Source organism: Brachyhypopomus gauderio, chromosome 6, assembly GCF_052324685.1.
Source record: "Brachyhypopomus gauderio isolate BG-103 chromosome 6, BGAUD_0.2, whole genome shotgun sequence".
In the NCBI taxonomy this organism is placed as follows: domain Eukaryota; kingdom Metazoa; phylum Chordata; class Actinopteri; order Gymnotiformes; family Hypopomidae; genus Brachyhypopomus; species Brachyhypopomus gauderio.
In genome coordinates, this window is record NC_135216.1 from 22,408,047 (window position 1) to 22,422,537 (window position 14,491).

The window sequence follows — 14,491 nt, forward strand, 5'->3', positions numbered from 1 at the left end:
GCTCCTGTTGCGTGGGCCGCTGGCTCAGTCTCCTGTGGGGAGCAAAAATCACAGCGTCAACGTGCGGATCCAGGAGCCACGGCCACGGTGTGCGAGAGCTGGGCCGGGCGGCCGTACCGGTTCAGGGTGGAGCCGATCTTGTTGCGGACGGCCTCCCACTGCTCACGGCTCTTCCAGCTGTTGGCCTCCGGGGGGAGCTGTTCCAGACGCTCCTGCTGTTTCTCCAGCTTCATGGCCAGAGTGTCCTTCCGCTTCACACGGCTGGCCAGACCACCTGACACACGCACACGTTAGCATTTCATTTCATAGCAGCTATGACAATTCTATCTATCTTAGGGATGTCCCGATCCAGCTTTTTGAACTTCCGATTCGATACTGATATTCATTTGCAATTCCGATCTGATACAGATATCGCCCGATACCGATACCGGCCTATCCGAACATGTATTACAGTTTAAAGTTATTTAGCCAACTTACATTGTTGTCAAACTCATGTTGAAAAGCGTTTTACTCTTGATAACAAGTAACCAGCTGAATTTGAATAGTGTTTGAATAATACATAATGGTTGGTAAGGAGAAACTGACCTGTTTATTTAGCAATTAATAAACTCAAACTAGACAAAATAATAAATAACAAACAGAAATGGCATCAGTAAACCAAGGCCTAAAAACCATAAATGCAAATAATATTGTAAATTGTATTTTTAAAAGTGGCAGTGTGTCATGCTTCGCAAACATTTCTGCCAGTGTTAGTTGTGTATGACCTTTCTTTTTGTCTTCGGTTTTCTTTAGAAACTCTTCATGTTGTTTATGGTGGTATTTCGCTAAATGCTTGATTAGATTGGTTGTATTAAAGGTTCTTACAGCTTTACCACCACACTTGACTTTACTGTGGCATGTTGCACTCTACCTCTTCGTCTTTGTCGTCCTTTAAGGTAAAATAATCCCACAAAACTGACATTTTTACAGATAACTTCACATTTGCATGGCGGTCTTTATGGTTAGGAGATGCCACTGAGCTAAATTGGGGAGATGCTATGCTTGTGTGCTGAAGGTGTGCTAGAAAATGCGGACCGGATTTTACTCTCACTGGTGAAAACACAGCAAAAACTAGAAAACTTAAATAAAAAAACTGGATCGGGAGTCTGGATCGGCATTTTCTCGTGCCTGCCAATCCGATACAGATACGCATTTTTTGCAATTATCAGCGGCCGATCCGATCCAAATATTGGATCGGGACAAGCCTAATCTAATTCTATTAATCAGAATTCAAAGTTATATATAAAATGTTGGTAAAGAATACATTCTACCCCTAAAGGTAAGGAAACAGGTTTGAAGTCCGTACTAATGGGTACGTCTTCCTCGTCCTCATCCTCGTCATCGTCTCTGTAGATGATGGGTCCGTCCGAGTCGCTCTCCTCCTCGCTGTCTCCATTGCCCCCGTCTTCAGGGATGACAGTCACGCTGGGCTCCCCCACTAAGCCCCGCCTGCTCCGGGGCGCCAGCTCGGGCTGGAGAACGGGGCGCGGGGCGGGCTGGAGCTTCCTCATCTCCTCCTCCAGGTCAAAATCATCATCCTCAGGCCTGAGAGAAAGAGGGAGGGAGAGATGGCAGAGATGAGGAGAGAGAAAGCAGCTTTGCTTAGTGGAAGCTGCAGCTTAATCACAAGATGCCACTGTGGCTCTAGAGAACTTGATGCCATCCAAGCAAGACCCATAAGATTTACTCTTTAGGAGTCATGGGAGGCTCCAGTGAAAGTGAATGGCGCCATCAGTCACTAAGGAAGCTAAACATAAAATAAAATATATAGTATTTTTTTATGCACTTTCTGAAAGTAAATACTCTTATGCACCAGCATCATAAAAATACTTTTATGCACCAGCATCAAGATTCAGAACTGAACAGAGTAGACAATTACACAACAACAACAAAAAGAAAAATATCTAAAAAGGTGAGGATACGATATAACAAAGGTCTTATTACTGCTATTTAGAACAAACAGCAAATCAGCCGCCTAAGAGACTACAGATCAGCCGCCTAAGAGACTACAGATCAGCCGCCTAAGAGACTACAGATCAGCCGGCTAAGAGACTACAGATCAGCCGGCTAAGAGACTACAGATCAGCCGGCTAAGAGACTACAGATCAGGCGGCTAAGAGACTACAGATCAGGCGGCTAAGAGACTACAGATCAGGCGGCTAAGAGACTACAGATCAGGCGGCTAAGAGACTACAGATCAGGCGGCTAAGAGACTACAGATCAGGCGGCTAAGAGACTACAGATCAGGCGGCTAAGAGACTACAGATCAGGCGGCTAAGAGACTACAGATCAGGCGGCTAAGAGACTACAGATCAGCCGGCTAAGAGACTACAGATCAGCCGGCTAAGAGACTACAGATCAGCCGGCTAAGAGATTACAGATCAGCCGGCTAAGAGACTACAGATCAGCCGGCTAAGAGACTACAGATCAGACGGCTAAGAGACTACAGATCAGACGGCTAAGAGACTACAGATCAGGCGGCTAAGAGACTACAGATCAGGCGGCTAAGAGACTACAGATCAGCCGGCTAAGAGACTACAGATCAGCCGGCTAAGAGACTACAGATCAGGCGGCTAAGAGACTACAGATCAGGCGGCTAAGAGACTACAGATCAGGCAGCTAAGAGACTACAGATCAGACAACTAACACTACTCTCCTGAGCTCATTTGACCACCAGCAACCATCATTCCGTAATCCACGAGCACCTCACATATGAGAAGAGATACTGGAGAAGGAATGCTCACAGTCTGAGGGGCTCGATGGTGACGGGGAGCGAATGTCGGCCCGTGTCGATGTTGAGCACGGGCGGCAGATCGAACAGGAGCGAGTGAGCCCTCCGAGAGCCCTCCGGGTTGGGCTGAGCCGGCCCGGGGCTGGCCAGCACCCTCTGGATCTGGATGTGCAGGGGCAGGATGGGGGGGTGGGCGGGCGGCTCTGTGGTGGGGCTGGGCGGGTCCACGCTCAGGGCGATGGGCTGGGGATGGGCGCGAGTCGGAGAGGGCGGGATGTGGGCAGGTGGAGGAGAGGACATAACAGGGGTGGGGCCGGGGAGCCTCCCGTCTTCGGATTGGGAGGACGACAGCCCAGGGGTGGAGCTGTGGGCAGGAGGCTCTGGCTGGTGGGACGAGAGGTCCTCAGATTGGCGTTTGGCGACAGGCGTCATCCTCTTGGGGGGAACAGGAGGGGAGCGCTTGGCTGGAACTGGGTGTGACGCTCCTGTAGGTGGAGGTGCACCTCCTGCAGGTGGAAGTAAACCTCCTGTAGGTGGAGCTGCATCACCTGTGGAGAATAAGGAGAGGACGTCTGAGAGACTATTCGGAGGAAACACACTTCAAACGGGTTACAATCGTTAGTGGTGCCTAAGCCATGTATTTAATACGAGACGGAAAATGACCTTTAAACAGTAAAAAGGTTAGTTTACGCAGCGCGGTACACTACAGTCAGTACTGAGGAAATGAGAGCAATGCTGTAGTCAGATGAACTTTTAATGCAACTACAGGCTTCATGCATACAAATGCTTGATTTTTTTTAGTACACCGTGCTGGACAAAGGGGTGGTTTGACCTTTGACCCTGGAGGTGACAAGGTCACGACCTGGGGCAAAACTCTCATGCACTTGGATGGGTGAGGAGGGCATCGCACGCGGGTGGAGGTTCAACTGTGGACGGCGGCCGATCACGATTGGTTACTTCACGCTCACATCCAGGTCTAATTCCTATACAGAACAAGAGCACGCAGACGTACTACATGCAAGAGTCTGGGTGGCCACATGAATACGCAACGATTTGCCGTGAACATGCCATGAATACGCCAGCTGCTGGGCGGTTAGTGGGCCGAGGGGCGGGACGACACCTGGGCTGGGCTGGGCGCCGCGGCGACACAGGTAGCTGGGCAGGGAGAGGTAGACCCCACGTTCAGCCTGCCATCGCCAACTGGTCCAGTAAGGAGGGGGCGGAGCTTTGGTGCTTCTGTGCAACGTTGCGGCTGAAGGGGGTGAGGCGGTTATCCTTCAGATGACCTCAAACTAACAGCGAGAAATATTTCCGTCTTCCGAAGATGCAAATTAGACAATTAGGGGCCGGTCTCAAGGTTTGTCACAGAAGACAGGTCCTCTTTCTCAGTAGAGGGACTACTACAAACCAGAATAATGACTCACTAGCACAGAATACTTACTCCTATACATCTTGTACATATCTTGTACACATATTACATACACTGTTCCTTCAGGATGAATAAAATGTTACAGGCTATCTAGAGGGTGTAACAATACAGGTAACTGCTCCTCCAGGTGTTCTTACCTTGGGTCCATTCCGGGTCTTTTTTCCCCCCCAATATCTCCAGTAGCCCACATGACTCCAAACCCTGACTATCTACAATTTGCCTTTCAAATGTTTCATCATACATGTTTAAAATGTTTTAAAACTTATCATAAAGTTGAACAATTGAATGAACAATGGAGTTTTCAATAATTCAACCATTCACACGGCATTTCGGGACACCCTCAGTCAGCATCTCCTCTTTAATAAACGGCTTCCATCAGGTGCTCTGAGGTGTCGTGACACCGGGCCAGGTTTGACCTGGCTAAGCGCTCATGGGAGTGGAGCTCTGTAAATGGTTCGAGGTTTGACTGGCGTGGGGCTCCATGTGCTGGGAGCACAGGAACGTTGGCCCCGCCCCCTGCGCACCCTCGTCAGGGCTGGTGGCGTGACGCCGTGGGCCGACAGGTGGCCTTTAGAGAGGGCGTGGCTGTCCGCTCCACCGTCCCACACTGCCATGGGAACGTTTGGTACGAACACTTTGATACTACTGGTGAAACAAAGTGGTGTGTCTGACGAGACAAGGTCAGAGCTACCGGAGAGCTGGCCACGCCCCCTTTTGGCTACACCCCGTTTTGGACACGACACCGAGAACCACTGCATGAGTGTGGGAAACTGCTGATAAGCAACAGACCTGTGTGCTCACTCCATAAAAACAACAAACAGTGAACTCTCTCACACACACAAAAACACACAAACACACGCACCCACACAGATCTCATTACTTTCTCCCCGATTGTCTTTAGGGGCTTTAAGTTAACACATTGCGACAGGTCATGTACATTAACAAATGGTCTATGTTCAAGCTTGGTGAAACCAGAAACATGTTGGTACGAGTATTAAAATGAATGAGAATCAGATGAATCACATGAATTTTTTAGACTGCCCATTTACCGGTAAATTCAATTGCACTGTACTCCACAAATGATCTTTGAGGTGCTGCTTACAGATCATCAGGTCCAGCAGTGCTGCTCAACACTAACACTCAACACTTCACTTTGTTTCACCACAAATGCCCCCCAACACATTTCTGAGGCACACACACACACACGCACGCACAGACACAGACACAATCCCACTTTCAATTGGTCCCCTCTCTAAGTTGGTGGTACTAAACCCTCTGCAGGCTGGATAGGACAGAGAAATGGCAATTATATTGTTCTGAGGATATAACAAACACTGATTTCAAAACGTGCCGTTTTTGCAGCTTATTCCGTATTTGTGATGTAGGGACCAGTTAATGGTGTGTAGTGAATCTGAGGGGCATTCATTTTAGTCATTAAAACACTCTTGATCAGCTGTGTTATATATCCTACTCTACCAATACCAAGGTGTCCTAAGGGAAACATATATATACCATTTCTACACAATTATTTGTGTGAGGCAGGATTCTCAAAACACTCGAAACTAAATGTCGCACCCAGAATTGAGGATGTTTGCAAGGCAAAGCAAGCTCCTGTCTCACATGAACTACCTGCAGGTTTCTTTAAAAACTGTAGACGATGTGGCTAATTGTAGGTGTAGTAATAAATATAAAAACTACTACTATCAATAATAAAGCCAAATTCATCAGAGGCCTGGTGCCAACTCCTCCATCATCTGGTAATGATAATCAGCTTACAATTATTGATGATGATATTGATTGTAATAATAGTGTAGGTCTAACAAAAATAGCCTAGCCTTGGGCTACCTGGGGTGGGTTTGGGGGGTGAGTGGGGGTGTGGGGAGGAGGGCGGGGGACATCTTGGGGACCCCTGCTTTAAACGATTCATTTAGGATAAAAGATCAGTCTAAGGCGGATGTACATGTTGACCTGGGTCTACTGGGTACATTCCAGGCACCAGTATGCAAATCTGCACGTCAGACAAGCCTGTCTAGTTCCATCAAACGAAGCTTCGGTGACTCATCAGATAGTTTCATTGTTTGTGTTCTCAGTCAGCTCATTAACTTTGGAGCTCCTTCTCTAATGTGTACTTTGACTGGGTTAATCTCTCTGTTAAGCCCTATTAACAATCACTATGCTCTCTCCATCAAACAACTCAATTCAACCTGCAATCTTGTATTATTGACTTCAGCTGAGTTTGTACAACCATCTGGCTAGCTTCCAGCCTCCAGACCGCTGTATGCGTTTAGTGCAGCGCTATCTGGTGCCATGACCCGTTACGGCACTTTTGGGAAAAACAGTACAGACAAGAACTACCCACGAAGCAGCTGAGGGCGGTGCTGTCTGGCGGGATGATGGGGCGGGACAACCCCAGCAGACGAGCCAGTCAGGACTCACCTTGCAGTGCAGGGACGCTGTTGCGATTGGAGGGTTTGGGTGGAGGCACCGGGGGATGCTTGGCGGAGACGGGGGGTGCAGGGGCATCAGAAGCAGCGGTAGCAGGGGGCACAGGGGAAGGAGGCGGGGCATGACCACGGGCGGTGGGCGGGGTCTCCTGGCCTCCCGTAACGGCCGCGGGTGCAGAGCCGTGCCGGGGCGTGTCGTCTACCATGAGGGACACGGTGCGGGGAGGGGGCTTGGCGATGGGGGGAGCGGACGAGGAAGAGGACGTTGACGATGCCGAAGACGCAGACGAAGAGCACGAGGAGGAGGAAGCCTGGCCAGATTCGGTGGAGGACATCAGCCATTTTGGGGGCAGGATGGCTTGTTTAGCAGTAGGCTGCAGGTCCTTGGGGGGGAAGCGGAGTGGCTCAGGGATGGGGAGGACACGCACGCCAACGGACCCTAACGCAAGGGCAGGGGTCACACACACACACACACGCACACACACACACACACACACACACACACACACACACACACACACACACACACACACACACACACACACACACACACACACACACACACACACACACACACACACACACACACACACACACACACGGATATAAAAGGCATAAGCAACACATGAAGCACAATGAGGAGAGCAAGTCAGACCTGCACACATGAGGAAACAGGCAGTACGGTAACACACGCGTGTAGAGCTGAAGCACAAAGGACAGGAGAGCTTAGCCAAGATATCTAAGTGCACTTGCATGAAGAACACTATGAAGAACCACTATAAAAAAAAAAACACGGGGAAGGCCCTGAAAGGGGGTGTGGTTTACCTGTGCGCTCCCTGGGCACGTCCCCAGGAGACGCGTGGCGGGGCAGAGTGCTCCTGCGTTCTGCCTCCGAGGCGCCGGACGAGCTCTTCTGCTGACTGCTCCGTACGTCTATCTCCGACAGAGGCCTGGACTGCTTGCTCTCCACAACCTGTCTGGCGGGCTCGGGGCGCCGGCCCTCCCTCCTGCCTGCCTCCTCCCTCCTGCCTGCCTCCTCCCTCCTGCCTGCCTCCTCCCTTCTGCCTGCCTCCTCCCTCCTCTCGCGCTCCTCCCTCCTGCCTGCCTCCTCTCTCCTCTCGCGCTCCTCCCTCCTCTCGCGCTCCTCCCTCCTCTCGCGCTCCTCCCTCCTCTCGCGCTCCTCCCTCCTCTCTCTGGCCTCCTTCCTCTCCTCCTTGTCCCCTCGCCCATCTCTCCTCCCCCCCTCCTCTCTCTCAGAGCGATCGTCCCTCTTGTCCCGCCGCTCGTCCCGCCGCTCGTCCCGCCGCTCGTCCCGCCGCTCGTCCCGCCGCTCGTCCTTGTGCTCGCGCTGCCTGCCCTCGTCCGGCCCGTGCCTGTCCCTCGGCAGAGACGACGTCCGCTTCTCGGCATCCGGGGCCAGGTGGCTGCGCCGGTCGGCCTCAGAGGGCCCACGTGTGCGGGCATCCACGTCCAGGGGCTGGCGGTTCCGGGGCCCGTCCGATGGAGCCCGGCCGCGGCGATCCGCCTCGGCCGAGCTCTTCCGCTCTTCGCCTTGCGGCCGCCAGGTCGGACCCTTGACGTCCGACCCCAAGGTGGGCGCCCGATCTCCTGGTACAGGTGCTGTGTGACCATTCTTCACTGAAGCAGCTTTTACGTCATTGCTCTCTACAATAGAGAAGGCCGTTTGTGGATATTTCAGATCGATTATGGAGCACTGTTCAGTTAAATAGTTGTTTATTATGCGAAATGTCTTCTTGTCGAGAGCTTTTTCAGCAAGAGGCCTTACCGTTGTCCACCACTTCCTTTAGGACTCCTTTGTCTATCAGCTCCTGTCTGCTTCTCCTCATCGAGATCTTCCTCTCCAGCACTGACGGCACAGACATTAGAAGAAGAAAAGTTATGAAGCATTGGTGCATCAGTCAGATCATCATGATGGTGGTACAAATGGCAGTAAATAAGAAAAACATGTTTGTTGAAACTGGAAGATCACTGCAGAGTCTACAGATACTGTAACTTCTCGCTGTGAAGTACAGTGCTGTGAAAAGCGAACAGACGTCGTAACCCTCGGACGTCATACCCTCTGATGTCTCCTTGAACTTCTCGCTGGTGACCTTCTTCTTCCTCCATTTCCAGGGCTTGAAGATCTTGCCCAGGTTGGAGAACTTGCCCTTGCGTTTGGACTGGGGCGAGTCTCCGCCGGAGTTCGCACCGTCGCTGCCTGTTGTGCTGTGCTGCTGGTCGTCAACTTCATCTTCTGTGGGGAGAGAGAGAGAGAGGAAGCTTCTAGAGACTCAGAGACACAGGCAGCGGGAAAGGGAACGAAGTTTGTGTCAACAGCCGTGTGGAGAGGAACGCCTTAGTCGAGCTGAAACGCATCTTTACTGCTAATCATGCGTTCAGTAGGTATGTGGTCTACTCACCTGCTGTTCACCATCAACAGCAGGACAACACTTAGCACAGTGTATAAAGGGAAAATGTCGCACGTGACCCGTAATATCCAAGACAATCATGATACTGCCTCAATTTAGAAGGTTTACCTCTCCCTCATAGGCTAAAAATACAGTAGGATACCAACCTAAATAAAAACAAAACACAGATACACCTGCAGGTGTCTACAGAAATCATGCAAACGTGAATTTAAGCTACGATTTAACACCCGGGGCTTTAAAACAAAGCTATATGCATGTTCTCCAACACGTAGTAGTTATTGAGCGTGAGAAAGGTGTCCTCAGCAGATGGTATTCAGTTGTGTAAATTCAGGATCCACACAAAGTGTCAGAAGGCTTAACCCCAGTGAGCTAGAGGATATTGCTTGAGCAGAAACTGAAGCATTTTTGTCACAACAAAAATGCCACTAGAAGCACTAGGCATAGGTTTTGACAACTGGGAGAATTAAACTGGACTGTCCTGAATATGTACAGCCATTCACTTCCAAATCAGTCAGAGTGGTTTGAGAATCAGGCTGAATCTGTGCACATCTGTTATGATTGCTGCAATGGGGTAGTCAAGACAACCCATGAACCCAAACCACACGTATCCATTTGATGTATTTAATCACCTCTTTTTTTTACCATATTGTACATTTTATTACATATTATACATTTTATTTGACTTGATCAAATTACCTTTTTGAAGGCATTAAATACATAATTTTCACTGTATGGCTTAACGTGTCTCACTAGTTCAATTTCACAGTTCGACTGAAGTGCGACTGGTTTGACGTGGGGTCATGTGGAATTTCTTGTCCCCATCTCAAACTTTTTGAGGATTTCCAGCAATGGCTGTGGGTTCTCTAATCAAATAATCATGGCTCCCCAACAATCCAGTGCAGGAAAACGTGGACAGGAGAACACGACTTCGCTCTTACGTAATGTACCCGATGAACCAGGGCACTTTGGACGTCTAAATGCTGCTTATTTAGTTTTGCACTCTAGTTAACAGAACTGCCAAGTAATGGATACGTTTTACGCACCAGATGTACTGTACAAACTGAAAGCCAGGATTGACACTGGAGTGGTTACGAAACCGTTCATAGACTTTATCGCAAAAAAGTGCAATGCAGATAAAATGGTGGTAGCAACCAGTGAAGCTGGAATTTAGGTTTTTGTTTGTATGATGTAGCCTACTGTTATCTAAAACATGTTATCTTACAGTGTCAGACAGAAAGAGAATTACTCAACCTCCAGATTACACATCCTGCTTCAGCCAGTATGATTTAAAGGCCCAGGAACCCCAGTGCTCTTCTGGGTTAACATGTAGGACTCCCTTGGTTCAACCGCTCTATCGTGCATCTTTTATTGACCACTTCTATGGTCAGTTTTCCCCATAAAAAGGAAATGGTATTAAGTAGCAAGGGAAAGCAGAGTGGGTGAACAAAATGAAACTGCTCCCACGTCCTCCACGTCCTTCAGAACGACATGCCAAGGTCAGGCGCGAGAGAAAAGAAACAGACTAGACCTGCGTTAGCACGGTTCTGCGCTGCCAAGTCCTGCGGTTTGAGTGGGAGCCCGTCGCCTGCCTGGCCTCATTTGCAGCTCCGCCGGGCCCTTTGGCGATTACCCCGCAGGACAGAACGCGGGGCTGCAGCCTCCACCGCACTGCTTCATGGGAAATGGGAAAAGCGTGAGCGGGCGGACAGGCACAGATGCCCTGGCGTGCGAGACCAGCGATTGGCGCAATTATGCGATACGACGATGCGCAGAATTGTCCGCGGACGTAGGGCTTTGAAGAAAACCAGGCCATGCTTGGGCAGACTTTCAGCACACCACAGCAGGTGGTGCTCTGGACAGCAGGCGGAGCGGTGGAGGACTGCGGGAGGCAGGTGTGTTCACTCTTACCAAAGGCAGTGACGAGAGTGTCACGGAAAGGAGACAAAGGCAACGTTGGCAAAGACAGTACTGGAAAGAGGCCGTCCTGGGAAGGCGGTGCTTGAGCGGTAGGGTATATATAGCGAGCAAGCTGTGCTATTCACTTCGCAAAGGACGTCTGCTCTAAATGAATAATGCAAAAGAGAGAGAGAATGCAAAAAAAAAGGGAGAGAGAGGGAGAGAGAGGGAGAGGCCAAACTGGCCCTGAGAAGTCTCGCACGAGTGCTCCAGTGAGATAAGCGTGTGGATAGTTGTGTTAGCATTAGCATCTCCGCAGTACTCCTGGTGAGAGATGTAGAGTGAGGGCATTCAGCTCCCCCAGTACTGCCTGTCAGGCACAGGGATAAAACAGATAAAACAGCAGAAATGCCCACATCCGCCTTACCCTTCCACAAACAGAGAAAAACTGACCCGATTAGGTTCACGGTAAGTTCTACTTTGCTACATGTGCGGTGAAGGGTGACCGGCATCGTGGCATCCAAAGCAATGACCAATGACTTAAAATACACAGAAGTAATACAGGTGTAAACTAACAGAATAGATTAGTCACGCAGTCACACAGCATTTTGAGAACATGGAAGTTAATAAGTATACCACGCACTAGCAACAGAAAGAACTCTGCTCACAGTCTAGGTCAACACTGGTGAGAGGACTCAAGTCTCGACACTGTGGATATGAAGTGGGCGTTTTGCTCTCTGCAATACTGGGACCCTCAGTGGCTTCATGGCCTGCACACGCGACACTATTAACCACTCAACCATATCCGCACAGGAAGGTGCCACAGCCACTATCATCCAGCCCGTTGCTATGACGCTCAAACCTCGTGTTACAATGGGGAGCGTGGCAGTGCAGAGAGGTAGAGTATCAAAGTACAGGCAGAAGAATGTGCCCAGCGACCCCTAACCGCATGAGCGCCCACACACACACACACCTACACACACACACCTACACACACACACCTACCACACACACCTACCACACACACCTCCTACACACACACACCTCCTACACACACACACCTACACACACACACCTACACACACACACCTACTACACACACACACACACACCTACTACACACACACACACACACACACACCTACTACACACACACACCTCCTACACACACACCTACACACACCTCCTACACACACACCTACCACACACACACACACACCTACCACACACACACCTACCACACACACACACACACACCTACCACACACACACACACACACCTACCACACACACACACACACACACCTACCACACACACACACACACACCTACCACACACACACACACACCTACCACACACACACACACACCTACCACACACACACACACACCTACCACACACACACACACACACACACCTACCACACACACACACACACACACCTACTACACACACACACACACACACCTACTACACACACACACACACACCACACACACACACACCTACACCTACCACACACACACACACACACACACACACACACACACACACACACACACACACACACACACGTAAGTAATAGCACAGTTCCGAACAAAACTACCATGGGTCGAGAGATTAGACTCTACCAATAATCTCAATCAGTATTCTGCATTTTCATGATTACAAGAATCAGCGCAGATTCAACTTGTCCTTGCTAATCTAAGGTTTTTTTTTTGTGGGTGTGTGTGTATAAATATATATAAAGAAAAAAGACACACACACACACACACACACACACACACACACACACACACACACACACACACACACACACAGACAGACACACAGACAGACACACACAGACACAGACACAGACACAGACACACACACACACACACACACACAGACAGTCTGGCCCACATTCCCGCTCACAGCATTGTTCAATTACGTGATGTGGAGGACACATCAAGCACAGCACACACCCACTTCTACAGCCTCTATGCTCCACCCACATCGCTACTGGATTAGTAGTACAACCCAACAACAACCCTATCATCTGCCTCCATGTCCCACCCACAATGCCTTTGGATCGGTAGAAATGTTGACCACAGAAATGTGGTGTGAATTTTTGTTGAGAGCTGGTTAAGTTTTGCCAGCTTCATACTGACGAAAAGCTCTATGCACTTAATATCAAATATTAGGTAAATGAATATCGGCACCGAATATCTGTTATCAGTGTCCTTGATCACCGATACTTGGTATCAGCTCTGAAGAAGAAACAAAACACGTATTGGTCAATCCCCAAAAACAACAACCCCCACATTCCAAACAATTCCACGCCAGAGAAACATCACACTGCTCGTACTGAAGACAAAACTCAAACCATGTGGACTGCTGCCATAACGAACAAGCATGTCGCTAAACTGTCACCGTTTCCTACACCTCGTGGTGAGGGGCCTCGTGGTGAGAGGCCTCCCAACGGGACGTAGCCTATCTGTTGCGGTTTCCAGGGCCACACGTAATGCCAGCGAGCAGAGATCCAGCCAAGGAGCAGTCGGTGGAGAAGAAGTAATACAAGTACTGTAATAAGCAGCCAAAGGTCAGACGTAGGAGAAAACACAATGGGCTCAGCACATTGAGAAGCATTGGGATGGAAAAAGGGACAGGTGAAAGGCTGCATGTCTGCTTGCTCCACAGAGATCCCACGTCCTTACTCAGACACGTCTGTAGTGGAGAATGTAGCACTTTTCAAAAGGGGAAATGTCAATTCGGCTCAAGGTGGATGAGGCACACATTATTACTTTCATGAGCTCTGAGCAATACATCAATGTGTGGTGCTGAGTTTATAGATAAACAATCCGAGCTTTTGAACCGGAGAACAAAATGACATAACACGATCGATGCCAAACAAACCCAACGCAAAAGTGAAAAACGTATTTGCCAGAAGTAGAAACTGGGAATCTAACGTCATGTGTGTCAAAACAAACTACTGAAAGACACGCGTGATCATTCCTGCCAACACCTTCAGAAAATATTGACCATTTTACACTCAAACAAACTAAATGAATATATATATGTGAGTGCATGTGGACTACATCTCTGAATAAGGACAGAAACTATCCAATCAAGCAAATGTTCAGGGGAAAAGACAAACGTCTAGATTACGCTCACCCAGATTACGTTTTTGGATGAGCACATTTAAAACGCTCATCAAGAGTTCCTGAATAAACCCATGGGATTCTCTACTCTTTATTGCTGGCAGCTGTAAATGGCATTTCCTCAAATTGAAAATTACAGAAGCTCTTTTTGCATTGTGAACATTCCTAAACCACAAATTTCACAAACACATTAAACTGAAAAACATATTTCAGTTTCTGCTTGTACTCTGTTAATATTCACCATTACCCACTGCACCAACACAACTTTGTCACAAACAGCTTACGCAACTCAAAGCGAGGTTCTATCTCTATGATCGTCTGGAGTAAACAAAGCCGATCTAACAGCATTTCTAGAGAAATATCCCCTTCTAGTAAGCTT

At 49.2% G+C, this 14,491-nt stretch overlaps 1 protein-coding gene across 10 annotated transcripts in view; it reads right to left on the reverse strand.

The window, feature by feature from the left end:
* The window catches only part of phactr4a (phosphatase and actin regulator 4a), a 35,359-nt gene that overhangs the window by 4,611 nt on the left and 16,257 nt on the right, over window positions 1-14,491 (reverse strand). For 8 of the 10 annotated variants that reach the window (XM_077009710.1, XM_077009711.1, XM_077009708.1 and 5 more), the window contains 9 exons: window positions 8,721-8,897; window positions 8,430-8,510; window positions 7,469-8,308; window positions 6,636-7,082; window positions 3,891-4,022; window positions 2,784-3,318; window positions 1,346-1,584; window positions 118-274; window positions 1-32 (listed from right to left, as the gene is read on the reverse strand). The exon at window positions 1-32 is cut by the window's left edge and continues 24 nt beyond it. In XM_077009710.1, the coding sequence (XP_076865825.1) occupies window positions 1-32; window positions 118-274; window positions 1,346-1,584; window positions 2,784-3,318; window positions 3,891-4,022; window positions 6,636-7,082; window positions 7,469-8,308; window positions 8,430-8,510; window positions 8,721-8,897 (2,640 nt within the window). The remainder of the gene's footprint in view (window positions 33-117; window positions 275-1,345; window positions 1,585-2,783; window positions 3,319-3,890; window positions 4,023-6,635; window positions 7,083-7,468; window positions 8,309-8,429; window positions 8,511-8,720; window positions 8,898-14,491) is intronic. The other 2 variants (XM_077009706.1, XM_077009715.1) reach the window with 2 other exon arrangements.